Source organism: Stegostoma tigrinum, chromosome 30, assembly GCF_030684315.1.
Source record: "Stegostoma tigrinum isolate sSteTig4 chromosome 30, sSteTig4.hap1, whole genome shotgun sequence".
NCBI lineage: Eukaryota > Metazoa > Chordata > Chondrichthyes > Orectolobiformes > Stegostomatidae > Stegostoma > Stegostoma tigrinum.
In genome coordinates this window covers 24,854,942-24,882,688 of record NC_081383.1, presented here as the reverse complement: position 1 = coordinate 24,882,688, position 27,747 = coordinate 24,854,942, and the positions used below count along the sequence as shown (strand labels likewise).

At 43.3% G+C, this 27,747-nt stretch overlaps 1 protein-coding gene across 1 annotated transcript in view; it reads right to left on the bottom strand.

Moving 5' to 3' along the window:
- The window catches only part of adamts10 (ADAM metallopeptidase with thrombospondin type 1 motif, 10), a 171,252-nt gene that overhangs the window by 91,344 nt on the left and 52,161 nt on the right, over positions 1–27,747 (bottom strand). Inside the window, exons 6-7 of the mRNA XM_048559937.1 lie at positions 19,365–19,448; positions 8,203–8,348 (exon numbers count right to left, since the gene is read on the bottom strand). Coding sequence (XP_048415894.1) covers positions 8,203–8,348; positions 19,365–19,448 — 230 coding nt within the window. The remainder of the gene's footprint in view (positions 1–8,202; positions 8,349–19,364; positions 19,449–27,747) is intronic.

The window sequence follows — 27,747 nt, the reverse complement described above, 5'->3', positions numbered from 1 at the left end:
CAGTGACGGCACATTAAAAAGCAATCCAGCTCAGTTATGTAGTTCCTCCCATCCACGACCATTTTTCTCCAGATACACGCAAGGGTAACCTGTTGAAGCCTGACTGTCGCTTGGAGATGCTCCCCAGTTAGCATGGCAAAGGACCACTGTCCATTGGTTTTGCCCATTCATGGTGCACTAAGGCTGCAGGCCAGGCTTCTTTTAAGTATGTTGGTTAGATGCAACTTTAATTCTGGGGTTTGTTGGGGGTGTTGGTGGGGGGTGTGGTGCTGGTGGGAGGCAGCCATCCACATCCCTGCAACCTGAAGTGCCCTCTGACCTTGGACACTTATATTGACCCATCTGCCAGGATTAAACTGTTCTGTCACTTTGCCAAACCGAGCATAATTAAACAGGCAGGTGGGGCTCAACGTCAATGGCATCAAGAACTGCTTACGGTCCTGACACCCGTCGGAAAAATACAATCCTCAGGCAGAATTCTTACACAGGGAAATTTAGGAAAACTTCATTATTCAAGTCAGGAAATGAATTCGCTTTAATTTATCCTTGAAATTATTGGAAACACATATTGCATGGGTTCTCTAGAGCAGTATGTTCCCAGTCCAAAGAGAGAGGAGGCATTGCTAGACCGGGTTCCTGGGAATGAGAGAAGCCAAGTAGATCAAGTGTGCATTGGAGAACATTTAGGGGACAGTGATCATTGTATCATGAGGTTTAGGTTGGCTATGTTAGAGGACAAAGAGCAATCCAGAGTTAGAATAATTAATTGGGGGAAAACCAATTTCAATGGTGTAAGACTGATTCCAATTTATTTGGCCCAGAGTCAAAGGTTGGCAGGCAAAGCTATAACTGAACAATGAGCTGCCTTTAAAGATGAGATCGTTCAGGCACAGTCAAAATATATTCCGACAAAGATGAAAGTTTAGGCAAACAAACCCAGAACTCCCTGGATGACGAAAGTGTTAGAGATTAAAGTTAAGCAGAAAATTGTCTGTGGATGACAGATGTCCAGTGGGCAAAACAAGCAAGAGCCAAGCTGAAGGTATGAGGTTCAGAGGAAAACTTTGAAAGCTCTTAAGAAGATCAAGAATGCAGTATGAAAAGAGACCAGCAATTAACATTACACCTAATTACAAGATCTTCTAGTATGCATGTGAAAGTGTGGCATAGGAGGAGTTGGACTAATTAGGGATCAAAGAAGAATTTACACATGGAGACAGGCTACATAGTTGAAGTATTAACTGAAAACTTTGCTTCCGGCTTTACCAGGGAAGAGGCTGCTGCCAAAGCCACTGTGAAACAGGATGTAATTCCACCTCATGGAGTGTTTAAATTTGATAAGTAGGTGGTTTGGATAGAACACCTGCTCTTAAAATTGATAAGGTGCCAGGGCAGATGATGTATCTAAGGACACTGAAAGAAGTTAAAGTGAAAATTGTGGTGGCACTGATCACAATGTATAAATCATCTTTAGACTCAAAGGTAGTGCCACAGGACTGGAGAACTGAAAATGGAACCTGCTAGATCAACTAGGGCTGTAAAAAGGTAAGCTCAGCAACTACAGTCGAATCAATTTAATTCTGGAAGTGAGGTTGCTTTTAACATAGTACCTCAGGATAAAATGAATAATCACTGCTAGCAAATGTGGATGAAATAAACTGAAGCAACATGGATTTAATCAGAGCAAATCATATTCAACTAACTCGCTATAGTTTTAAACCAAGAAGAGGTAAAAAAAACAGTGGGTTGTTGAGTGTAATGTCGCCGATGTGGTGAACACAGACTTCCAAAAGGCACTTGATACAGTTCCACATGACAGACTTGTGAGCACAGTTACAGCTCATGGAAAAGAAAGGACAGCAGCAATATTGACATAAAACTTGGCCAACTGACAGAAAACAGATTAGCAGTGATTAATAAAATGTGAGGCTGGATGAACACAGCAGGCCAAGCAGCATCTCAGGAGCACAAAAGCTGACATTTCGGGCCTAGACCCTTCATCAGAGAGGGGGATGGGGTGAGGGAACTGGAATAAATAGGGAGAGAGGGGGAGGCGGACCGAAGATGGAGAGTAAGGAAGATAGGAGGAGAGCGTATAGGTGGGGAGGTAGGGAGGGGATAGGTCAGTCCAGGGAAGACGGACAGGTCAAGGAGGTGGGATGAGGTTAGTAGGTAGATGGGGGTGTGGCTTGGGGTGGGAGGAAGGGATGGGTGAGAGGAAGAACAGGTTAGGGAGGCAGAGACAGGTTGGACTGGTTTTGGGATGCAGTGGGTGGAGGGGAAGAGCTGGGCTGGTTGTGTGGTGCAGTGGGGGGAGGGGACGAACTGGGCTGGTTTAGGGATGCAGTTGGGGAAGGGGAGATTTTGAAACTGGTGAAGTCCACATTGATACCATTAGGCTGCAGGGTTCCCAGGTGGAATATGAGTTGCTGTTCCTGCAACCTTCGGGTGGCATCGTTGTGGCACTGCAGGAGGCCCATGATGGACATGTCATCTAAAGAATGGTGGGGGGGGGAGTGGAAATGGTTTGCGACTGGGAGGTGCAGTTGTTTGTTGCGAACTGAGAGGAGGTGTTCTGCAAAGCAGTCTCCCAGCCTCCGCTTGGTTTCCCCAATGTAGAGGAAGCCACACCGGGTACAGTGGATGCAGTATACCATGTTGGCAGATGTGCAGGTGAACCTCTGCTTAATGTGGAATGTCATCTTGGGGCCTGGGATAGGGGTGAGGGAGTAGGTGTGGGGGCAAGTGTAGCATTTCCTGCGGTTGCAGGGGAAGGTGCCGGGTGTGGTGGGGTTGGAGGGCAGTGTGGAGCGAACAAGGGAGTCACGGAGAGAGTGGTCTCTCCGGAAAGCAGACAGGGGTGGGGATGGAAAAATGTCTTTGGTGGTGGGTTTGGATTGTACATGGCGGAAGTGTCGGAGGATGATGCGTTGTATCCGGAGGTTGGTGGGGTGGTGTGTGAGAATGAGGGGGATCCTCTTTGGGCGGTTGTGGCGGAGGTGGGGTGTGAGGGATGTGTTGCGGGAAATACGGGAGACGCGGTCAAGGGCGTTCTCGACCACCACCCACGACATTTTTCCATCCCCACCCTTGTCTGCTTTCCGGAGAGACCACTCTCTCCGTGACTCCCTTGTTCACTCCACACTGCCCTCCAACCCCACCACACCCAGCACCTTCCCCTGCAACTGCAGGAAACGCTACACTTGCCCCCACACCTCCTCCCTCACCCCTATCCCAGGCCCCAAGATGACTTTCCACATTAAGCAGAGGTTCACCTGCACATCTGCCAATGTGGTATATTGCATCCACTGTACCCGGTGTGGCTTCCTCTACATTGGGGAAACCAAGCGGAGACTTGGAGACCGCTTTGCAGAACACCTCTGCTCGGTTCGCGATAAACAACTGCACCTCCCAGTCGCAAACCATTTCCACTCCCCCTCCCATTCTTCAGATGACATGTCCATCATGGGCCTCCTGCAGTGCCACAACGATGCCACCCGAAGGTTGCAGGAACAGCAACTCATATTCCGCCTGGGAACCCTGCAGCCTAATGGTATCAATGTGGACTTCACAAGCTTCAAAATCTCCCCTTCCCCAACTGCATCCCTAAACCAGCCCGGTTCGCCCCCTCCCCCCACTGCACCACACAACCAGCCCAGCTCTTCCCCTCCAACCACTGCATCCCAAAACCAGTCCAACCTGTCTCTGCCTCCCTAACCTGTTCTTCCTCTCACCCATCCCTTCCTCCCACCCCAAGCCGCACCCCCATCTACCTACTAACCTCATCCCACCTCCTTGACCTGTCCGTCTTCCCTGGACTGACCTATCCCCTCCCTACCTCCCCACCTATACTCTCTCCACCTATTTTCTTTACTCTCCATCTTCGGTCCGCCTCCCCCTCTCTCCCTATTTATTCCAGTTCCCTCTCCCAATCCCCCTCTCTGATGAACGGTCTAGGCCCGAAACATCAGCTTTTGTGCTCCTGAGATGCTGCTTGGCCTGCTGTGTTCATCCAGCCTCACATTTTATTATCTTGGAATTCTCCAGCATCTGCAGTTCCCATTATCTCTCTCTAGCAGTGATTAATGATATTTTCTGGACCAGAGGAGAGTTTGTGATGAGTTCCCAGTGACTGGTTTAAGCGGCCTTACGTTTTCTGACATACAGAGATGACTTCAACCTTGACATATAGGGACAAGTTTCCAATTTTCGGGTGATCTGAAACTTGGAAACATTGTGCATCATGAAGAAAATTGCATAAAACTTTAATAGGACTTAGGAAATTGGAGTAGGAAGGAAAACACAATTTAAAAGCAATGCAAGGAATTGTGAAGTGATTCATTTTGGTGGGAAAAATGCAGAGAGGCAATAAAGAAAAAGGCATAACTCTAAGTGAGCTGCAGGACAAGAGAAACTTGGATGTACATGTGCAAGTCATTGTAGGTGGCAGAACAGGTTGAAAACACAGGTAAAAGGATGCAGGCTATGTTAAAGTTTTTAAGGCAGACTGTACAAGACTTGTTTGGCTTTAAATGAAGTGTGGTAGTCAGCACTGGGTGCCATGCTTTTGGAAAGCTATGAAAGTATAAGACAGATTGCAGACAAATAATTCCTAAGAATGACTTTTTCATGCAGAGGGTGGTGTGTGTACGGAATGAGCCAGATGAAGTAGTGGAGGTGGGTACAATTGTAACATTTGAAAGGCATCTGGATGGGTACATGAATAGTAAGGGTTCAGAGGGGTACGGGCCAAATACTGGCAAATGGGACTAGGTCAGACTGGGATGTCTGGTTGGCATGGATGAGTTCGACCAAATGGTCTTTTTCCAAGCTGTGTATCTCTATGACTCTATGATTCCAGGGTTGAGTAATACTGGATATATTGTTAGATTGGAAAAGTTAGCACTGATTTCCTTGAAGAGGAGAAGGTTGAGAGGAGATTTTACAAATATATTCAAAATCATGAGGCGTCTATATGGAGTACTTAGGGTAAAAGATACTCTAATTTGCAGATGGATCAATAATGGGAGGCCATGGATATAAGGTAATGAGCAAAAAAATTGATAAAGACATGACGAGCTTCATGTGGCATGTGGTAAGGTCTGAAATGCATTGCCTGAGAGTGTAGTGTAGGCAGGTTTGAGGCATTGAAAAGGGCTGGATTGTTGATTGTCTGAAAAGGAAGAACGCGCAGGGCTATGGGGAAAATGCAGGATTGTGGCACCTAGTGAATTGCTCTTTTGGGAGAGCCTATGGAAGCAGAGTGGGCCAAATTACTCCTTTCTGTGTTGCAATGATGCTGTGATTCTGAGAAAAAAAGACTTGAGAAGTTGGCCAGTTGGTTTGTTCATTAATTTAACACGCCAGATGCTGACATTGAGATTCCCAGGATCAAAGGTTTTGGTGTGCTCACACTCTACTGCAACCAAAATGCATACGTCTTAGATTGGAGTGACCAACAGCACTAGCCAAAAACTGCCAATGTCAGCCAGGCAGTGGATTCAGGCTCCTTAATGGGGGTCTTCCTCAAACTTGTTTGTTTCTGGATTGTCTAAATCTGTATTGTATATTTCAAAGAGTTGTGTATTCATCATTTTGTTTATATTTCTTTTATCCCTAGTGATGGTTTTAAGCACAATCCTCACTTCTGCTGAGTTGCACTTGTACTGAACAGGCCAAGTAGCTATAGCAATCCATTATGAATGACGTTGGGCCTTCCTCGTGCCAAAATAAGGAGTACCAATAAGCGTGTGCAGACAGTTTTAAGGAGCGAAGGGGAATTAGCCAGAGTTGTGGTTTATGCTGGAATCAATCGCATAATAAGAAATAAAATTGGGGTCCTGTAAAGGGAGTTTTATCGGTTCAGAATCAAATTGAAGAGCAGGACCTAAAAGGTGCAAATCTGAGGATTATTCTTGCTGCCATGTGCCAGTTGACATTACAACAGTAACATATATGCCTAACTGGAAGTTAACCTTTTGTCTTTATTGCCGAGTAATCAGGGTTGGGAGGAGAGGCATCATAAACCTTTTTTTTGAGATTTTCAGTTCATAGAAATAAGACAGTGGACAAACAAAGGAAAACACAACCAGAGGATGATTAAGAGACAGACTAGACAGATTTCCATAATAAATAAAAAAGGTCATCATGTTCTGACAGGGAAAGCTGCCAAAAACACTGTCATATATGAACGGTCAGTAAAGGCTGCTCCCACTTAACATATTTCATCCGACTATAACATGCCACAAATAGGACACCTCATAAATAGCACATTCTGTGTTATGACAGTTATCCACATTTAAACTCCTCTTTTCCAAAATGTTCCTCTGGTTTCTCAGGGATTCAACTTGCCTGACATAGGTTCGTAAATAAAGGTGAATGATAGTTTCGGTCTAGTGAGCAAATTTTGAAGCAGTAGAAAAAGAATGCACCCTCTGCAGTGATCAAATCATTGCTGGGACCAAATAAATTTGATTGTGTTCCATAAATAAGGACTTCTAAAAAAAGACTTCATATTATATGCTCATATAAAAGTTAATCATACGTAAAAGTCACTGCTAGTTTTTCAAAAATTAAAGCCAAAAATATTTCAGAACTAAGTACTATAGAGATGTTAATGGTATCATCACAGAATGCATACAATGTGAAAGCAGGCCATTCTGCCCACTGAGTCCCTTGACCCTCCAAACAGCATCCATCTGCACCCACCCCTCCCACCCTACCTCCATTACCCTGCATTTCCTATGGCTAATCTGCCTATCTACACATCCCTGGACACTACGGACAATTTAGCATGGCTAACCCACCGAACCTGCTCATATTTGGACTGTGGGAGGAAACCAGAGCACGCAGCAGAAACCCATGCATTCATGGGAAGAATGTGCAAACTCCACACAGACAGTAGCCCGAGAGTGGAATCGAACCTGGGTCCCTAGTGCTGCGAGGCAGCAGTGTTAACCACCAAACTGAGATGATTTTATTATAACTGGTAACTAAGCTCTTAAAGGATTTATACATTTGCGTTTTGGCTCATTTATTCAAATTATTAAAGCAATTGAATTTATGAATGATAATCAATAATAAATTCTTATTACCATTGGAACAGATTAAACCCACTGCAAATTTCTTCAAAAATATCCACATGAGCTGCCAACAGTTTCTTTGGCCAAAATTCCATGTCTACCCTGTCCAGAATGTGTCCATTAGAGGAAATCAGAGAAATTCACTCAGCGGAGGAGCAGTACGGCAGCCTAGCTACACCCATATTTTTATGGCACTTGCTGCCATTTTTCAGGAGTTGGCCACTCAAAGGTCTCAAAGCCTTATTGACAGTAACTGAAGAAAAGTGCGTGCTGTTCACGAGGGAGCAGGATGGGTACCTGAGTAAGTAGCGGAGACAAGACTGGTAAAAGTGTCGGCTGGCTGGTGCATGAGAGGGCTAGAGCACCAGCTATGTGCGAGGACTAGGCTGTTGGGCAAGTGGCCAATTTTTTAGGGTAGATTTGGAGGGACAAGGGGTTTGTGTTGAATGGGGTGGTCAGTGTTGTGACTGGTGTTTTGTCATGTCGAGGTGAGGGGAGAAGGTACAAGAATATGATTTTGGGTGTGCTGAGGGAGCAGTTGTGGAGGGGTCAGTGGTGAACCAGGGGAATGGTTTAATAGTTACCCAGGAACTGGGACCAGCCATTTTTTTATTTTTTAATGACTCCTGGCTGAGTGTTAAGCTTAAACGAGTTGGAACTTTGTGACGTTAACAGGCTTTTTTTTGGCATTTTCCAGACATGGGAATGGCCCTTTCAAAAATTCAACTTCTGAGATAATTCAGATTTAGCTACTTTGGGCATTCTCCAAAATCCCAATGAACAATCCAGCCTAAACTGCTCCAGGGACTCTGTCCATCAGATTACCTGGGCCAATATCCATTCTTCAGTCCTTTTCATTTTATCTTTATTCCGGTGCAATTTCTTTCGAGTCCAAATCACATGGGTTTGTTACTTTCTCAAAAACAATACCGTGTAAAAGTCACTCCCATATTTCAAACTTGTCCCAAAAATCAATGTTTAAACAAATATGTACAGTATGTTTTATGTCAAGCATATCATTACAAAGTGAGAAAATACACATATTGCAGAGGGAATTATTTTTAGAATTCAAAGTTTTGTCTATAATGAAATTTAATTATTTTTAGAATAGATGACCTACCTGGTGAGAAGAACAGCGTTATCATGGTGAGCGATTCCATTGTCAGGGATGGCATTTCCGTTACCATTGCGGGACAGAATAGATTTCTGCCACTTACAGAAGCTATCAAGTGACTTGCCAGCATGATGATTTATTTCCAAATTTGGCTAAAAATGTGAAAATAAAAGACAACATACTGAATGGCCAATAAAATAGAATCTCAAATAAGTAAACTTCAAAATTCTAGATGCTCCCTCTGCAGCGGTATTTGGCTTCTACGAAAGTTAAATATTCAAGTTAATAGAATCAGAGTCCTAAACAAAAATGAAACTGATTGGTAATTTCTGGACTTGATGGGGATCTCACTTGCAAGCCAGCAAAGAGCTCAGGGCATTTCTTTCTGGGAACACCCCTGTATGAAGTCACAATGAGGACCCCAACCTAGAAAGCTACAAACCATCTCTGAGAGCTAATCTTTTTTTGCTGGGCGGGGGCTGCAGAGAGAGGCCAGTATGTCCTCATTACTGAGCAGCATCACAAGGAAAACAATGGACGAGACCTAGAATCATCATGGACTAGCATAGGCGAGATATAGTGGGGGAGGATTACAAATGGTCACGCAGCAGGGTTATGGGTGAGTGGAAAAAGCTTTGTAAAGTCATCATTTAAACCTAACAGGAACAGTGGCAAAGAAAGCACAAAGGATTCTCCATACTGTTCAAAAGTATGTGAACAATCACAAGGAAGATAGGAAAAAAGCATAATATAACACTCTCTCCTCATCGTGGGAGAAAATAAAATGCGCTTCTTTCAGTAGAAATAGGAGGATGGTTCCCAAGTATAAAGAAGTTTTTAACCACAATTAACAAAAATTAAGGAAAAAATTCCAACAAACTAAATCAAAAGAGATCTCAGAAACTTCCATAACGACAACAAAGCTCTTAAAAGATTTATTAGCGACTCAGTTCTTGTTACTATAATCATTGTAATATTCAAAACTAAAATATTTTATAAACTTGAAAACTCAACATTAATACAACTGTCCAGTGCGTTCAGGAAGGATTCCTGACACAGTATGTAGATAGACCAACATGAGGAGAAGCCACTTTGGATTTGGTGCTTGGCAACGAACTGGGCCAAGTGTTAGACCTGTTGGGAGGACAGCATTTTGGTGGGAGCAATCATAACTCTGTTTCTTTCACTATAGTCATGGATAAAGATAGGTACATACGGCAGAGTAAAGTTTATAATTGAGGGAAGGGTAATTACAATGTTGTTAGGCAAGAACTGGATAAAATAAATTGGGAACAGATGCTGTCAGGGAAGAGCACCACAGAAATGTGGTGATTGTTTAAGGAATGCATACTGCATGTGCTCGATATGTTTGCCCCGAGCAGGCAGAGAAGGTGCGGTTGAGTGAGGGAGCCATGGTTCTCAAGAGAGGTCGAACAACTGGTTTAGAGCAGGAAGGAGGCTTATGTAAGGTTTAGGAAAAGAGGAACAGAAAATGTTCTAGAGGGATACATATTAGCCAGGAAGGGGCTGAAGAAAGGTCTGAGGAGAGCTACAAAGGGGCATGAGAAAACCTTGGTGGTTAGGATCAAGGAAAATTCCAAGGCTTTTTACACGTATGTGCAGAACAAGAGAATGACCAGAGAAAGGGTAGGGCCGATTAAGGATTATAAAGTGAATTTGTGCACAGAGCTGAAAAAGATAGGAGAGGTCTTTAATGAATACTTTTCTTCAGTATTCACAACAGAGAGGGACCTAGTTGTAGAGGAGGATGTTGTTTAACAGGCAGGTAGGCTCGTGGAGGTTGATGTTAGTAAAGAAGATGTGCGAGGAATTTTGAGGAAGTTGAAGATAGATAAGTCCCCCGGGCCTGATGGGATTTATCCAAGGATACTCTGGGAAGCAAGGGATGAAATTGCAGGGCCTTTGGCAATGATCTTTTTGTCCTCACTGTCCATTGGTATAATGCTGGAAGATTGGAAAGAGGCAAATGTCATTCCCTTGTTCAAAAAAGGGGATCAGGGATAACCCTGGAAATTACAGGCCAGTTAGTCTTACATCAGTGGTGGGCAAGTTATTTGAAAGGCCCTGAGAGACAGGATTTATGATCACTTGGAAAGGCACAGTTTGATTCGTGATTGGATTCAGAATTGGCTGACCCTTAGAAGATATAGGGTGGTAGTGGATGGAAAATATTCACCATGGTGCTCAGTTACAAATGGTGTACCACAAGGATCTGTTCTGGGTCCTCTTCTATTTGTGATTTTTGAAAATGATTTGGATGAAGGGTGGTTAAGCAAGTTCGCGGACGATACTAAGGTGGGTCACGTTGTGGACAGTGCCGAGAGCTGTTCTATGTTACAAAGGGACATGGGTAGAATGCAGAGCTGGGCTGAGAAGTGGCAGATGGAGTTTAACATTGAAAAGTGTGAGGTGATTCATTTTGGAAGGACAATCTTGAAAGCAGAATACAGGGTTAATGGGAAGATTCTTGGCAGTGTGGAGGAGCAGAGGGATCTTAGGATTCACGTCCACAGTTCCCTGAAGGCTGCCACCCAGGTTAATAGACTTGTTAAGAAGGCATATGGTGTGTTAGCTTTCATTAATAGAGTGATTGAGTTCAAGAGCTGTGAAGCTATGCTCCAGCTACACAAAAGCCTGATTCGGCCACATCTGGAATACGGTGTCCAGTTCTGGTCACCTCATAACAGGAAAGATGTGGAAGCATTGGAAAAGGTGCAGAGGAGATTTACCAGGATGTTGCCTGGAATGGAGGGAACGTCTTACGAGGAAAGGTTGAGAGTGCTAGGGCTTTTCTCTTTAGAACAACGAAGGATGAGAGGTGACTTGAAAGAGGTGTACAAAATGATCAGAGGTATGTTTAGAGTTGACAGGCAGAAACTTTTTCCTGGGATGGAGGTAGCTTTCACAAGGGGACACAATTTTAAAGTGAAAGGAGGTAGTTATCGGGGAGATGTCAGAGGTAGGTTCTTTATTCAGAGAGTGGAAGGGCGTGGACTGCATTGCTGGAGAGGGTAGTGGAGTCGGCCACATTAGGGGCATTTAAGCGGCTATTAGATAGGCGTATGGATGATAGTATAAGGTAGGCGTGGAGGTTAGATAGACCTTAGGATTAGGATAAAATTTTGGCACAACATCGTGGGCCAAAGGGCCTGTACTGTGCTGTACTGTTCTATGTGCTAGCTGTATAATTTGAAACAATAAACAGCAAAATAAAATGTAGAAACCTTACAACAGCTTTCAAGTAGCTCATTAAACTGGGAGAAACAGCAACAGTTAAATGCAAAAACTATGGACAAAAGTTATATTTCCAAACATATTAAAAATCACACATACTTTCGACAGTGAATTTAAATTGGACTTTGTGAAATTGGCAATTAATTAAAGAATTGCATCAAGATTATACATGATTCCCAGAGAACAAGTGAGATCATTTCTTTATTCTGTAAGTCTGATAGTTGATCACATTTTTAAGATGAAGCAGAATACAAAATAAGAGGCAATATTATTGGAACAATTTCACGTTGAATTTAAAAACCAATTGTATAACGTAGACAGAAGGATTTGATAGAAGCACACAATTTAACAGAGAACCTTATCAATGTGTACACATTTTCAGAATTTTGTGATTAAAATGATTCACAACTGGCACTAATGCATAACAGAATTGTTGTTAAATTTGTGGTCTATTTATTGCATTCGTGTTACAAGGGCAAGAGGATCTCACACTGCAAAGTGTTATTCAAATAGCATCACAATCTGAACCCAAAAATAGTATCAGGAAATGATGGTTAAAATAAATCAACCAAGCTCAAGAACTTCATCAAGCTTTGTCAATTTTCTAAAACACCTAAGCATCATATGACAGATCAACTAAAAAAAAGTTAAATCCTTTGATGCACAAACTTATTATTCTAGCTGTGGAATTATTAAAACTGAGAGTCACCATATCGAGCTTTATTATGTCAATGTAACCTTACTACAAGAAAAGGGGATTTAACTAGAAAGTTTTCGAACCTTAAAAAGAACTATTGAATCACGAAACTCATCATTCTTACTTGTACAAGGAAGTCAATACCTTACAACAAGCTCCTTTGAAAGAAAATATGGAATACTGAGACATATTTTCATTAGAATGCACGCTAAACGAGGATACGCCACCTTTGGAAGATACATTTGAATTTTTCCTAGAGCTAAGAGATGACACATCAGAATCAGACAGAACACAGTCATTCATCTAACTTCCACCTTAACACCGTGGTAACTATTACGCTTAAATCTGAAACAATCGCTTGGTTGAGGTGAATGAAACCTTCTGAAACAGAACTGCATGGGTGCAGGCAGAGTACCATTGAAAACTAGAAGTATGTTGTGAGTATTTTTAAAGTACAAAGATCAGTACAATATTGAATAGGAATACTTGATGAAAAAACACTTCTCACTTCTGAGATGAAATTTTTACAGTAAGTTGAAGAATTTTAACCAGCACAGAAGTCAAATTCCAATGATCAACAAAATGTTACTCATTAAGAATGTATCAGTGATAATGGGAACTGCAGATGCTGGAGAATCCAAGATAACAAAGTGTGAAGCTGGATGAACAAGCATCACAAAACCAGCCCAGCTCGTCCCCTCCCCCCACTGCATCCCAAAACCAGTCCAGCCTGTCTCTGCTTCCCTAACCTTCGTCCTCTCACCCATCCCTTCCTCCCACCTCAAGCCGCACCCCCATTTCCGACCTACTACCTCATCCCGCCTCCTTGACCTGTCCGTCTTCCCCGGACTGACCTATCCCCTCTCTACCTCCCCACCTATACTCTCCTCTCCACCTATCTTCTTTCCTCTCCATCTTCGGTCCGCCTCCCCCTCTCTCCCTATTTAGTCCAGAACCCTCTCCCCATCCCCCTCTCTGATGAAGGGTCTAGGCCCGAAACATCAGCTTTTGTGCTCCTGAGATGCTGCTTGGCCTGCTGTGTTCATCCAGCTTCACACTTTGTTGCTCATTAAGAAGATGACTTCATAGATCTCAGAAGAAAGCTCAGAGGACAGAGCAGAACAATCACACTATTTGACCTTAATTATCTTGGGGTATGGTAACATTTCAGTACAGGGATCAAACAGACTAATGATTTTACACATTTAGAGGAACTATTGTCTCCCAACCACAAAAGAACTTTCAAAATCTGATCATCCATTAACTTTGACATTACAACCATTAGGAGTTACCAACGGGGAACTCTTTTTAAAGTCAATTCAAAATGTTTAAAAGAAGCAATAGCAAAACCTCTCAATAGTTCCACTGTCTATGAAAGAACCTGATAAAATTATGATGTTATCCAAAGAAATATGAGCAAGAATGGAAAGACCAGATGCACATATATCTTGGTACGGCAAGCAAATTAGGAGATCACTTCTTTCAGAAACTCAACTATCTTCTCTTGACATGGTGTGGGAATAGTACCCAATGGGAAACAAAAATTCAACAGCACCAATGCCGGGGGCAGATTCAGAAAAGAGAATGTATCAAATTAACAATCCACTAAGGTTAGAGTTGTTATTGTGTTTTTGTAACTTGGTTTAGGCGTATTTTAGAATCACTGACCCTAAATTCTTCAGTCCCCAAAACTGCGCATGGTTCTGGTAGTTACAGTGATCACTCTCCAGCAAAAAGAGGTCAAAGTTAAACTTATCTTCGACCTCATAAAAATAAATCAAATGACTTATGGGCACTTGTTCTCCTTCTGACTGCACAGAATGTTCCAATCAGTCATGATATTATTAAATGGCAGAGCAAGAAGCCAGATAAGTCTACTCTTGTTGCCAATTCATATGTTCATTTAAGTTTCTTGCTGCTTTTTAGTCAGACTCCAGTGGTTACTTCATAGACCATCAGTTAGACCATTGAAGACCTATAAATAGCATTGTGTTTCAACTGGATCAAACAAATTTAGAGGTCTGGGTCTGAGGTTGGTTTGGGTGCATCATTTCTGTAATCCTTCATGCTGTTTGGGCAGGGCCACTGAACTGTTAAATTATAATTTATTTTAGGCCAATTTATTTGGCACAAAGATGTGTTTTCGAAAAGTAAACATGTTAAATTGCAATGGGCATGATTTTAACCTACTCAAAAGCTATTCGCTTGTACAGAGATAAATCTGGGTGATAATTGATAATTGGGATAATTTCCAGCTCCTACCTGCTATAAACATTGCAAAACTGCATCAAGTAAAAGTAAAGAGATTTTCTTTTTCTTTGAGGGAACACTCATAGCTTGAAAAGTTTCTGTTTTGAATCCACACATGTCTAGATTGCGTTTGGAGTTATAGGACAGTATCTCAGGAAAAAAGGAGTTAGTTCAGAAAAGTTAGAATACATGTTATCTTATTCTAAGTTTTAATTTTGAAAGTTCGAGGAAGAAGTGTTTGGTTAGAACCCTGAAGGGATTACTTGAAGCTGAGAAAACCTAAACTCAATTCTGTGAATAGTCAAGGATGAGGTTATCAGACTCTCAAGAACAGGAATTGAAAGTAAGTTTACTGAAAAATATAGAAATGATAGAAATGAAAATTCTTGCTGGCGTCTGAGTATTGTCAAAGAATGCTATTGGGAATTGATGGATTATCATATTTTTAGTGTACTTTGGAATCTTTCAAATCATATCATATGTAAATAGCCTGGTTTATTCTGTTTTATCCATGCCTTCCTTGAGAAATAAACTTCTGTTTAATTGTTAAAACCAGATCTGTTAGCCTATTAGTGGAAGGTTACCTCATCAAATTAAAGAAAAGCACAATTATGATCTATCAAGCCAATTTCAGTCTGGGATCTGACTTTTCCAGTAATACCATCAGCTGGGATTATAACACTACTTAAACTTTGATTAAACAGACTGCTGTATCCTCCCTACTCTTGCACAAGTTATCCAGTACCTGGTGGGCACTGTAACAAAAACTAAAATTAAGCAAAAACTGGTAACTTAAAGAACCATAACAGAAATTTAGGTATAATTACAAAGGCTTGAGATGACACATCTGTATCCATCAGGACCTTGTTCTACTCCCCATTTCTTCACTCACAGTCTATGTGATATCATCAAATTGGGTGATGCTCAATGCACCTTCATCAGTAGTTCTTTACCATTACTTACACAATATCTCCCTCAAAAGTCCTGTCACCCATAGTTAACACTTTTATTTTTGGGTACATAACAACTTTTACACTTACCGATGTGCCATCTCCTCGCCAAGTGTCTAAACTTATAAAATCAGGGAATCTGGTGGTTTTTCACCATTCTCCCAAAAGGGTTCTGTCCTGTCTTGGTATGTCTCTTGCTTGAGGACTGTTCAGCTTGATTCTAATTCTCTCAATCATCTCTCCAATGGGAGATCTTTTATTTCGTGGAAGTCCTTCACAGACGATTTTGTTCACACTGAACCCAGTAGTAAGTCCATTGTCTTAATTGGAGGACCTTTAACCTTGTGAATGTCCACACTGGAAGCCAGATGCACAAATACTTCTTTGTAGTATCCTGGATTTCAAGGGCATGCAATTGGTTTTCAATTTTAATGGGTCTTCTCTTTTTCTGCAATATTGTGGATATCCAGGCCAGACAATTTCTTCTTTATGGCTGTGTCCTGAATCTGTGCATATCAAGGCAGTAATCACCTGAAGTTAACATCAAGGAACTCTAGTAAAACTAGAGTCTGTGGGAACCAGGGGAAAGCTCTCGGCTGATTACACCCACACCAGCACGAAAGAAGATGGCTGCGGCTGTTGGATGACAGTCATCACCGGTCTAGGACATCGCTACAAGAATTCCTAAGAGTAGGTCTATCCATCTTCAACTGCTTCAGCAATGACTTTCCTTCCATCAGAAGTGAGGATGGTGCAGAATATTGTGTTAAGTTCAGCACCATTCATGATTCCTCAGACAGTGAAATAGTCCTTGTCCACATGCAGCAAGGTCTGGACAATAGGCTTGGACTGACAAGTGGCAAGTAGCATTCACGCCACACAAATGCCATCTCCAACAAGAGAGAATCTAACATTGGCCCGAAACATTCGAAGGCATTACCATTGCTAAATCACCTACCTTCAACATCCTGGGGGTTACCACTGACTGGAAGCTGAGCAGGGCTAGCTATGTGAATACCATGACTAAAACAGCAGGTTCTCGGTTATGAACTCTGTCACGAGTTACTTACCTCATGTGTCCTCAAATTCTATCCAGCACCTAAAAAGTTCAAGTCAGGAGTGTGCTGTATACTCCCCACTTGCCTGAATGGGTGCAGCTCCAACAACACACAAGAAGCTTGACACCATCCAGAGTAAAGCAGCCCGCTTCATTGTCTCCACATTCACTTTCTCCAGCACCAATGTTCAGTCGTGGCATTTGCCATCTAGAAGATGCACTGCACAAATTCCACAAGATTTATTTGTGAGCGCTTAATTATACAGCTCTAACGTGTTTTGAAAATGGCTGTGATGGCATAGTGGGGAGTGTTGGGCTCCTGAGCCCCAATACTGCAGGCCTGTTGCCTCCTTCTCTCTCTCTGTCTCTATCTCTCTCTCCGCCCCTCCCCTTTTCTGTCTGTTTCGTTTTTCTTTCATGTTCTGACATGGTGAGGAAGCCAGAGCGTTGTTGTAGGGCTGTCAGCAACAGTGGTGGCACTGTCTGGATCGAGGACTCGCTTCGGTAGGCCTGGAGCCTGGACCCGGGAACTCAGTGGGCTATTGGCTGTGGTGGAGCTTTGTGCATGTAGTGGGGCAGAATCAGTTAAGCAGTATTAGGACTGGAGGTGTGGTCCCAGTTCAGACTAGAGGTGAGGGCCCAGAGCGGACTGGGGGTGAGGGCCCAGCGTGGGCTGGAGGTGAGGGCCAAGCGCGTACTAGAGGTGAGGGCCCAGCGCGGACTGGAGATATGGTCCCAACGCAGGCTGGAGGTGAGGTCCCAGTGCAGACTGGATGTGTGGGCCCAGTGCAGACTGCAGGCATGGTCCCCGTGTGGACTAGAGGTGAGGTCTAAGTACAGATTGGAGGTATGGTCCCCGTGCAGACTGGAGGTGAGGGCCCAGCACAGACTGGAGGTGAGGGCCTAGTGCAGACTGGAGGTGAGGGTCCAATGCAGACTGGAGGTGAGGTCCCAGCGGAGGCTGGAGGTGAGGTCCCAGTGCAGACTGGATGTGTGGGCCCAGTGCAGGCTGCAGGTATGGTCCCCGTGCAGACTGGAGGTGAGGTCTAGGTGCAGATTGGAGGTATGGTCCCCGTGCAGACTGGAGGTGAGGGCCCAGCACAGACTGGAAGTGACGGCCCAGCGCAGACTGGAGGTGAGGGCCCAGCGCAGACTGGAGGTGAGGGCCCAGCGCAGACTGGAGGTGAGGGCCCAGTGCAGACTGGATGTGTGGGCCCAGTGCAGACTGCAGGCATGGTCCCCGTGTGGACTAGAGGTGAGGTCTAAGCACAGATTGGAGGTATGGTCCCCGTGCAGACTGGAGGTGAGGGCACAGTGCAGTCTGGAGGTGATGTCCCAGCGCAGGCTGGAGGTGAGGGCCCAGCGCAGACTGGACGTGTGGGCCTAGTGCAGACTGCAGGTATGGTCCCCGTGCAGACTGGAGGTGAGGTCTAGGTGCAGATTGAAGGTATGGTCCCCGTGCAGACTGGAGGTGAGGTCTAAGCGCAGATTGGAGGTATGGTCCCCGTGCAGACTGGAGGTGAGGGCCCAGTGCAATCTGGAGGTGAGGGCCCAGCGCAGGCTGGAGGTGAGGTCTCAGGGCAGACTGGAGGTGAGGGCCCGCCGCAGGCTGGAGGTGAGGGCCCAGCACGGATTGGAAGTGACGGCCGCCACAGATTGCTTAAAAGTTGTAATGCTGAACATTTCATTTCTTTATTTTTCTGACTTATTCCTCAGATTTTGTTTCTAAGACGGTGGTCTGAATGGCGACATTGTAAATATTTCATTGAACTTATGTGAGTGCAATTGACAATAAACGCAATTGTTATTCTAATACAGATACATCGGAATATCATCCCCTGCAAGTTCCCCTCCAAGCCACTCACCGTCCTGAGTTAAGAACATGAGAACGTAAGTAACAGGCATAGTAGGCCATTCTGTCACTCGGGCCTGCTTTGTAATTCATCAACATCACAGATGGTCAATCACAGGCATCAACTCCTCTTTCGTGCCAGTAATGTTGATATATATCACTGTTCCTTCACGGTCGCTGTGTCACAGTGCTGGAACTCCCTCACTAACAACATTGTGGATGAACCTATACCAAAAGGACTGAATACTTCAAGAAGGGAACTCACAGTCACTGATTCAGCGACAGTCAGCGATGTCTATACCCTATGAAGGAATATTTAAAAACTTGGGTATCCTTTGTATTGATGGCACATTGTCTAATGTGGGGTTTTCTTCTGAAGGAGGAGATTCCACTGCACTGGCCTCCTTGTATGATTATGCATTTGCTTTTTGCTAGTTGTGCACAATTCTGGAAATGATTTACAGTTTTTCAGATGTAATGTTGTTCTGTCAGAGCTGGGCACTGCTTTGGTCTTTGAGGCTGTGTTGTTCACAGCATAGACACTGACTCTCAGCATTGTGACTCTGGCTGTCAGCACTTGCTGCTTTATCTACTCTGTGTTGTCTTGTAACATACAACTGTAAGAGTTTACATGTACAAAGTGGATAGGTTCTGTTGGTCTCCAATGATAAGGTTGTCCTCTTCCCTGAAGATATATTGACCAGCTAGACATAATTACAAACATTATGAAGAGATGAGATGACATGTCTGTCTGCATTGGTATCTTGTGTGAAACTGCCTCTTCTCCACCAAGTATGAGCAGCATCTTCCGATTAGGTGGAGCTTAATGTAGCTTTCAATGTGAATTCTTTCAGAACCATCATCTTATCCAACAGATTACAAAATAGGGAAAGGCAAGGCCAGGGAGAATGATAATTTTACAATCAAGCAATTGGTGGACGGGGTCAGCAAGGAACCTGTCAATTCAAGATGCAAGATCTGTTGAAGATATGTTACAGACAGCAGAGCTTAGGATGAGCCGGTGCTTGCGGAGCATAGGATGGGATGTTTAAGGGAGGATTGAAAAGTTACACAAAAGACAGGGAAACACACAAGAATCATTCTTACCTGGTCATCAGTGAGTAAGATGAGCCGAGTTACAACCACATTCACAATGTTTCCTATACTGGAGTCTTGCAAAAGTTTGGCAACCTGACCTCCAGAAAACAAAAGAAAGAAACAAACAGTCTTAAAAATGAAACTGGTACCAGATGATGCTTCTAGGCTCACAACTCACTCTAGCACAGAATATTTTTTAAAGCTTTAATGCAGATATTGTCCAGAAAAACTAATACTGCATCTGCAGTTAAAGCATAGATTGGCTTGCATTTTGTGCATTTTGATTAGAGAACAAGCCTATATTTATCGTTGTATTCTATGTCCCTCACACAGCCATTATCTATAACATGTACCCAATAGAACAATCCATTCTTCTATCTTCCTCCCTGACTAATTTTAAACTGCAAAAATCAATCAATCTTATGATGTGGGTTATTGATTTTGCCTGGCACTGAGATAAAAGTACTTTAAGGAGAGTTATTTTCTACATTCAACAACTTTAAAATCAAAAAGCAGTGACTAGGAAATATAAATAAAATAAATGCATAATGTATAAAATACAATGGTGTGCTCAATAACTGTGAGATATAATATCAAGGGTGACAAGGGTGCATGTGGACAGCTAGTTACTGTATGGAAATGTCTACTCAACACAACATTCCTTGACAAAAGAATTACACTTTCTTTAATGTATAAATGCTTACTGTTCTCTTAGTGCTGGGACTAAAATGCTCGAGATGCAACAAACCAAAAACTGTGAATTGATTCTATCAATCTCAATCCGTATTGTCCACAATCACTTTCATTATGGCTCAGAAAGCAGGCATTTTATGAAGCAATAATAACTTAATGTATTAGAAAAGACTTGGAGAACAGTGACTGGGATAAAGTCAAGCCTAAATTACAAAGAAAAACTTAAGTGACTATACTTTAAAATAATATTTGATTTGATTGATTTATTGTTGTCACTTGTACCGAGATACAGTGAAAAGTGTGCTGTACAGTCAGATCATACTATACAAAGTGCGCTGGGTAGCAGAACAGAGTACAGAGTGCACACTGGGGGAGAAGGATCAATATAAACGTTTAAGATGTCTGTTCAAAAGGCTTGAACAACAAGCAGGCACAATGGAAAATCCCTCAGTTTGAATAAACCTGTATGCAAGATGTGGGCATGCGGAACAGTCTAAGATGGAAATGAATTCTCACCCTTAAAAGGAATCTGGTTCAATAATTAACAAGTTTGGTTTTGAATATAGAGATGTTAAGGAAGGGAGAAGGAAATCAGAATTCTCTGAAACTCCCAAGTGAGAAGACATCCAGGCTGTGATAATCAGAAATTCACCTTAATTGGTAAAAGCCGGATGATGCCTTTGCCATGAGCACCACACAAATGAAGCTGATGGCCCACTGTGTCTGAATGAATCCAGCGTTGGTTGCAAATCTGACAGCTTCGGAACCTTGGCTCTCTAGCTCCATGGTGCACGAGACAAACTGTACCACTTTCTTGTAAAGGGAAACCCACTAATGCATTGTGGATTTGATTTTGCGAGATACCACACATATCCCCTGTTTAAGTTTGGTTTTGAATGTGATGTTGCCGTGATCTTCAGTGCCACGGACACAGCACTGCCTTCCAAGCCACATGTCTGATGTTCTACCTGCAAGAGGTACTGTATATAATTGACAATGTCCCCCAGTCATGAGAATATTTCTGTAGCACTGCCTTTCAATCACCCACAGCAGGCTGCAATAGCTTTGGTACCCACTTTTCCAGTACACTGCTCAATAGCCTTGGGGACATGGTTCCCCTCTTCATGGGAGGCAATGGCCTAGTGGTATTATCACTGGACTGGTAATCCAGAAGCCCAGATAATGTTCTGGGGACCCAGGTTCGAAAGCCACCATGGCAGACAGTGAAATTTAAATTCAATAAAATATCTGGAATTAAGAATCCGGCGATGACTAATAATCCATTGTCAATTGTCGGGAAAAACCTATCTGGTTCATTAATGTCCTGAAGGGAAGGAAGCTGCCATCCTTACCTGGCCTGGTCTACCTGGGACTCCAGACCCACAGCAATGTGGTTAACTCTTAACTGCCCTCTGGAAAATTAAGGATGGGCAATAAATGCTGCCTTGCAAGCGACACCCTCATCCCGTGAATGAATAAAGGAGAATAAGACTGTAACTATTCTTCCTCTTCCTCATTCTTTCATGTGCAAGATCTTTGATATTTACATTCTTTTATGAATGGAAAGCTAGTAGCTCAAATCCAACGCAAGGGGGCTCGCTTATTCTCTGAAGAATAATCCTGCAAAACTTGGACTCTACAGTCTGCTGAATGGTTTCATCCTCATGTCCTCAACTTTCAGATGCTCAGGCCTGCAGCAGTGCATGGGGAATAACTCCCCCCACCAGCATCACAAGCAGTCTTAGCTGTTCTTCTTCGTGTGTAGTGCATCAGGGAATAAGGCTGTGCTAATGTTAGAAATTGACAGAGCTTTATTCTGCAGAAAGTGTCTCCCTTCAGTGCTAAGACCTTAACTCAGTGCTGATGCATTCTTCAGTTTCCATTCTGATTTCTTCGGTCTGTTTGTGCAGGATCACATCAGACATATTTCAGGCCCTCCTATTTGTACTGTGCATTCCCTTCATTTTGCAGGATAATTAAGGAGAGAGATACGTAGCAGAAGACTTTTCATTTAATTAATTCATACTCTACTCTCCTTCTCCACATTATATCTCTCCTTCTATCACTTCAGATAGCTTTCTCCTTTCCAATGGCGCACCTGCTTTGGCCTTTTCAATCTCTCCCTGTGACTATCAGCCCTTTAACTAGTTTCCTTAATATTCCTGCTCTTGTTTTTGATCCAGCTCTGCTCCAACTCTCCATTTCCAACTTTAGCCATTCCCAGCCCCTTATTCAATTCCCTAGTTCTGTCTCCGTCCCCAGCACTTCTAATACTCTATTGTGTTCCCAGTCAAAATATTCAACAGCCGCCGGTCTGCATACTCCTAACCATCACTGTGATGCTCTCATTTGTATACTCGCTTATTGTCTCAATTCCTCAGTGTTCTTCCAGTGCACCCAATAACCACACCCTTTAAATTCAATTCTCGAGAATTAGAATTAAGTTTTATTGTCACACGTACTCCAGTACAGGGATAAATAAGTACAGTGAAAAGTGTACAAAGTCACCACTTTTGGTGCGATCTCAGGTACAAAGATACCTAGGTAAGCAGTCTTTGATATAAATTAGAAAAACAAAGAAATAAATGTAAAAGTTCAGCATTGCAGTCATTCTAAAGCAGGGAGTCCACACTGGGCTCTACCTCGAGGTCAGAGGTCCACACTGGGCTCCACCTCGAGGTCAGAGGTCCACACTGGGCTCCACCTCGAGGTCAGAGGTCCACACTGGGCCTCACCTCGAGGTCAGAGGTCCACACTGGGCCTCACCTCGAGGTCAGAGGTCCACACTGGGCCTCACCTCAAGGTCAGGGGTCCACACTGGGCCTCACCTCAAGGTCAGGGGTCCACACTGGGCCTCACCTCAAGGTCAGGGGTCCACACTGGGCTCCACCTCAAGGTCAGGGATCCACACTGGGCTCCACCTTAAGGCTGCAAGTCTGCACTGGGCTTCCTTGGGGCCGGGAGTCCATCAAATCTGCACTGGCTGAACTATCCACCACTGATGGTGTCTGAGGAATGAAGGGAATTAGACAGGAAAGAAAGAAAAGGAAAGAAAATGAAAAGAGGAAAAAGAAGAAAAGAAACAGACAGAGTGGACAGGCTCTGGCTTCGGAGCTTACTCCACTGCTAAAGCCAGAAGCTGAACTGTGATTAACCATTATCTACCATCTCTTCCTACCTAACCTACCTGTGTCTGAGTATATAGAGTCGAGTTCCCTTTTGAGTAAAGCCCTGTCCTGGCCAGGTTTGCCAGCATCAAGCAGTGTAGTTTCCTCACTTGGGCAGTCTTGTTGAACCAATCTTTCTCCCCCCTTGCACTAAAGTGTTTAAGAACAGCAAGCAAGATTGCATATGACAGATTTCTCATGAGCTGGTTGACCAAATCAGGCTTCCCCTCATACATTGTAAGCCTTTGGGCAAAGAGATAGTTTGTTCAAAGAAAGAGCCCAGGTAGTGAACAGGTTTGTACTCATTGGAGCTGCATGAAGAAGTCTATTCCAACAGGCAACACATATACATTATATACGATATATTGGGTTGGGAACACAGTGTTTTCTGTTTTTGCTTAATGAGGTTGCACCCATAAATGTAAATGCAGTGGGATGGGCTGTTAATCAGTATTCATAGCTTGCTCATGAATGTGGAAGATTCTGATAATTTAATAGAAAATGGTGGCTCAATGGTTAGCACTGCTGCCTCACTGCACCAGGGACCTGGGTTCAATCCCAGACTTGGGTGACTGTCTGTGTGGAGTTTGCACATTCTCCCCGTGTCTGCGTGGGTTTCCTCCGGGTGTTCTGGTTTCCTCCCACAGTCCAAAGATGTGCAGGTTAGGTGGATTGGCCATGCTAAATTGCCCATTGTGTTCAGGGATGTGTAGATTAGGTGGGTTATAGGGGGATGGGTCTGGGTGGGATGTCCGAGGGTCAGTGTGGGCTGAAGGGACTGTTTCCACACTTGTAGGGATTCTATGATTACCCTTTGAAATTGTGACTCCCACTCAATTTGCTCCCCTACTCACCTTTCAAAATCTTTCCATAAACCTGAAAGATTCTCCCAGTAATTTGGTGTTAAATTACATTTCTTCTCATTTCCTGTAACGTATCAAACTATTTGTCCTTAAACATAAGGCAAGCAATGTGGTTTTTGAGACTAAGCCTGACTGACAAAAGAATCTTTCTTTTTCATGAGATGTGGACATGCCTGGAATGATCAACTTTTATTACCCACCCCTCAAACCCTTTGACCAGGTGATGAACCACCCTCTTGAATTGCTGGAGTCAATCCTGTCACGATCCAGGGTACAACAGAGCAGCTTCCTGGACCATTTCAGGCTATAATTGAAAGTCACTCAGATTGCTGTGGACATGGCATGACACAGCCCAGACCCATGAGACATAGGAGCTGAATTTGGCCACTTGGCCCATTGAATCTGCTCCACCATTTGATCGTGGCAGATTTATTTCTCATTCTCCTGTCTTCTACCTGTAACACTGGATCTCTTTATTAATTGAGACCCTATCTATCTCTGTCTGTCTGAAACACAGTCAATGACTGGGCCTCCACAACCCTCTACAGCAATGAGTTCCACATATTAATCACCCATTAGCTGAAGAAATTCCTCCTCAGCTCAGCTCTAACGGGCTTCATTTTGAGGCAGTGCCTACTCTCCTCTGTGACTGGAAACATCTTTTCCACGTCTACTCTATCCAGGCTCCTAGGTATTCTGTAAGTTTCAATCAGATTCCTCCTCATCCTTCTAAACTCCATTACGTACTGACCCAGATCATCAACCACTCCTCATACAACAAGCCCTTCACCGCTAGGACCATTCTTGTAAATCTCCTTCTGTCACCTTCCAATGCCAGCACATCTTTCTTTAGTTATGGGCAAAAAACTGTTCACAATATTCCAAATGTGGCCTTATGCAGACTCAGTAAATATTTCTGCTCTTGCATTTTAAACCTCTTGAAATGAATGCTAACATTGCACTCACCTTCCTAACTGCCATATGAATCTGCACGTTAATTTTAAGAAATTCTGAACTAGAACTCTCTTGTCCCTTTGTGCCTCAGCTTTCTGAAACCTTTCTGAGAAGTGCCCATGCCTCTATTCTTCCTACCAAAGTGCATAACCTCACACTGACCCACACTGTATTCCATCTGGCACTTCTTTGCCCATCCTCCTATATGTCCAAGTCCTTTTGCAGTCTCCCCACTTCCTCAATGCTACCCGTCTCTCCACCTATCTTTATATCAGTTGCAAATGTAGCAATAATGCCCTTAGTTCCTTCATTCATGCTGTTAACTTATAGTTGTGGTCCCAACACAAATGCAGAAAAGGGCCCATATCCCTGCAGAACTTGAGCAGTCACAGGCTGCCATCCCGAAAAAGACCTGTTTATCCCTTCTCTCTTCATTCTGCCAGTCAGCCAATTCTCTATCCAGGCTAGTACTTTGTCGCCAATACCGTGGGCTCTTGTCTTATTTAGCGCCTACGTAGCACCTTGCCAAGGCCGTCTGAAAATCCAAATAGATTACATTGGCTGGTTCTCCTTTGTCTAACTTGCTGGTTACTCCTCAAAGAATTCTAACAGATTTATCAGAATTGACCTCCCCTTGGTGAAGCTGTGCCTACTCACCCCTATTTTATCATCCACTTCCAAGTACGCCGCAATCTTGTCTGTAATAATGGAATCTAACATCTTACTAATGTCCAAGGTCAGGCTAACTGGCCAATAGTTTCCGGTCTTCTACCTCCTTCCCTTCTTAAACAGGGATGCTACTTTAGCCATTTTCCAGTCCCCTGGGAACCCTCCCTGAATCCAGTGATTCCTAAAAGATCACTGCCTCTCCTTAGCTATCTCATAGATTATAGAATCCTTCCAGTGTGAAAACAGGCCCTTTGGCCCAACAAGTCCACACCAACCCTCAGAACATCCCACCCAGACCCATCCTCTTAATCTACACATCCCTGATCAGTACAGGCAATTTAGCACGGCCAATCCACCTAGCCTGCACATCTTTGGACTGTGGGAGGAAACCAGAGCACCCGGCGGAAACCCACGCAGACACGGGGAAAATGTGCAAACTTCACACTGACGGTTGCCGGAGGGTGGAATTGAACCTGGGTCCCTGGTGCTGTGAGGCTGCAGTGTTAACCAATGAGCCAACGTGCCACCTTTCAGAACATTGGATTGTAGTCCATCTGGGCCAGTTGGCTTATCTACTTTCATATCTTTCAGATTCCCAAGGATCTTCACCTTAGTGATGGCCACTACACTCATTTCTGGCTCCTGACTCTCTTGAAGTTCTGATATGCTGTTGATATCTTCCATTTGCCAGCAATTGGCCCATATCCCTCTAAAGCCTTCCTATTCATATACCCAGCTAGATGCTTTTTAAATGTAGTAATTGTACCAGCCTTCTCCACTTCCTCTGACAGATCATTCCATACCCTCTTCCTGAAAAAAAATGCCTATGTCCCTTTTATATCTTTTCCCTCTCACCTTAAACCTATGCCCTCTAGTTTTGGACATGTTAACTCTGTGGAAAAGACTTAACTATTCACCCGATCCATGCCCCTCATGATTTTATAAACCTCAATAAGATCACCCCTCAGCCTCTGATGCTCCAGACAAAACAGCCCCAGTCTATTTAGCCTCTCCCTTTAGCTCAAATTATCCAAATCTAACAACATCCTTGTCAATCTCTTCTGAGCCCATTCAAGTTTAACAACATCTTTCCTTTAGCAGGGAGACCAGAATCAAATGCAGTATTCCAAAAGTGGCCAAACCAATGCCCTACTGTCACTGTGCATCAGAGGGTTTTTATTTCATCCATTTGTGGGATGTGGGCATCGCTGGTTGGCGAGCATTTATTGCCCATCCCTAGTTGCCCTTAGAAGTCATTGAATGCCACGGATGGGTATCAATCAAGTGGGCAGCTTTGGCCAGGCTCATGCTAAGCTTTGAGTGTTGAAAGTAGCTGCACGAATTAAAATTGAAAGGGAAAGCTGACAGTGAACAATGACTCAATGTTAAAAGACGCATTCATTTTGGTTGGAGGAGACATACTAAATATAGGTAACTGAACCACTTATATCTTAAATTAAACCTGAGATTATAGAACAATTTTCTAATTCATCTCACTATTTTAATTCTAGAGTCAGAGTTTAAAACTCATTCTGAGTTATTTAGTGAAACTATGAATTTTCTTTGAAAATCCGATAGATTTAGTGCAGCAGCTTTATTTGTATGATAAATGTGCCTTATTATTTCCCAGAAACTGCAATGTACACATTGACTTCCTTACTTTTTGGCAGCAGTGTGCAATTTTAAGCAGTTTTTGGTGTAGTAGTTGACTCCCCATTTTTAAGCTAATAAATGCCTAGGTCTATACTTGCATTAGGCATTAGCCTGAAGCTTTCAGCTCCAAGATACATGTTTTAAGCTGTACCTGCCCTCTACCTCCTCATACCAGGCCACACCAAGCAGATAAAAACCACAACAGAAATCGTTCCTACTGTAAAACGCCAGTGCTTTACATTTTATTCTTGGATAAAAATCATCCACATTTTTGCAAGGACTTTTTGAAGTTTAAAGAATTATCTTATTTGCTGCAACTTATGGCAGTTTCACAGCTAATAAATACATGAAATCTGTATGAGCACATAACAGTTATGTGCTTTTTTATTGTTA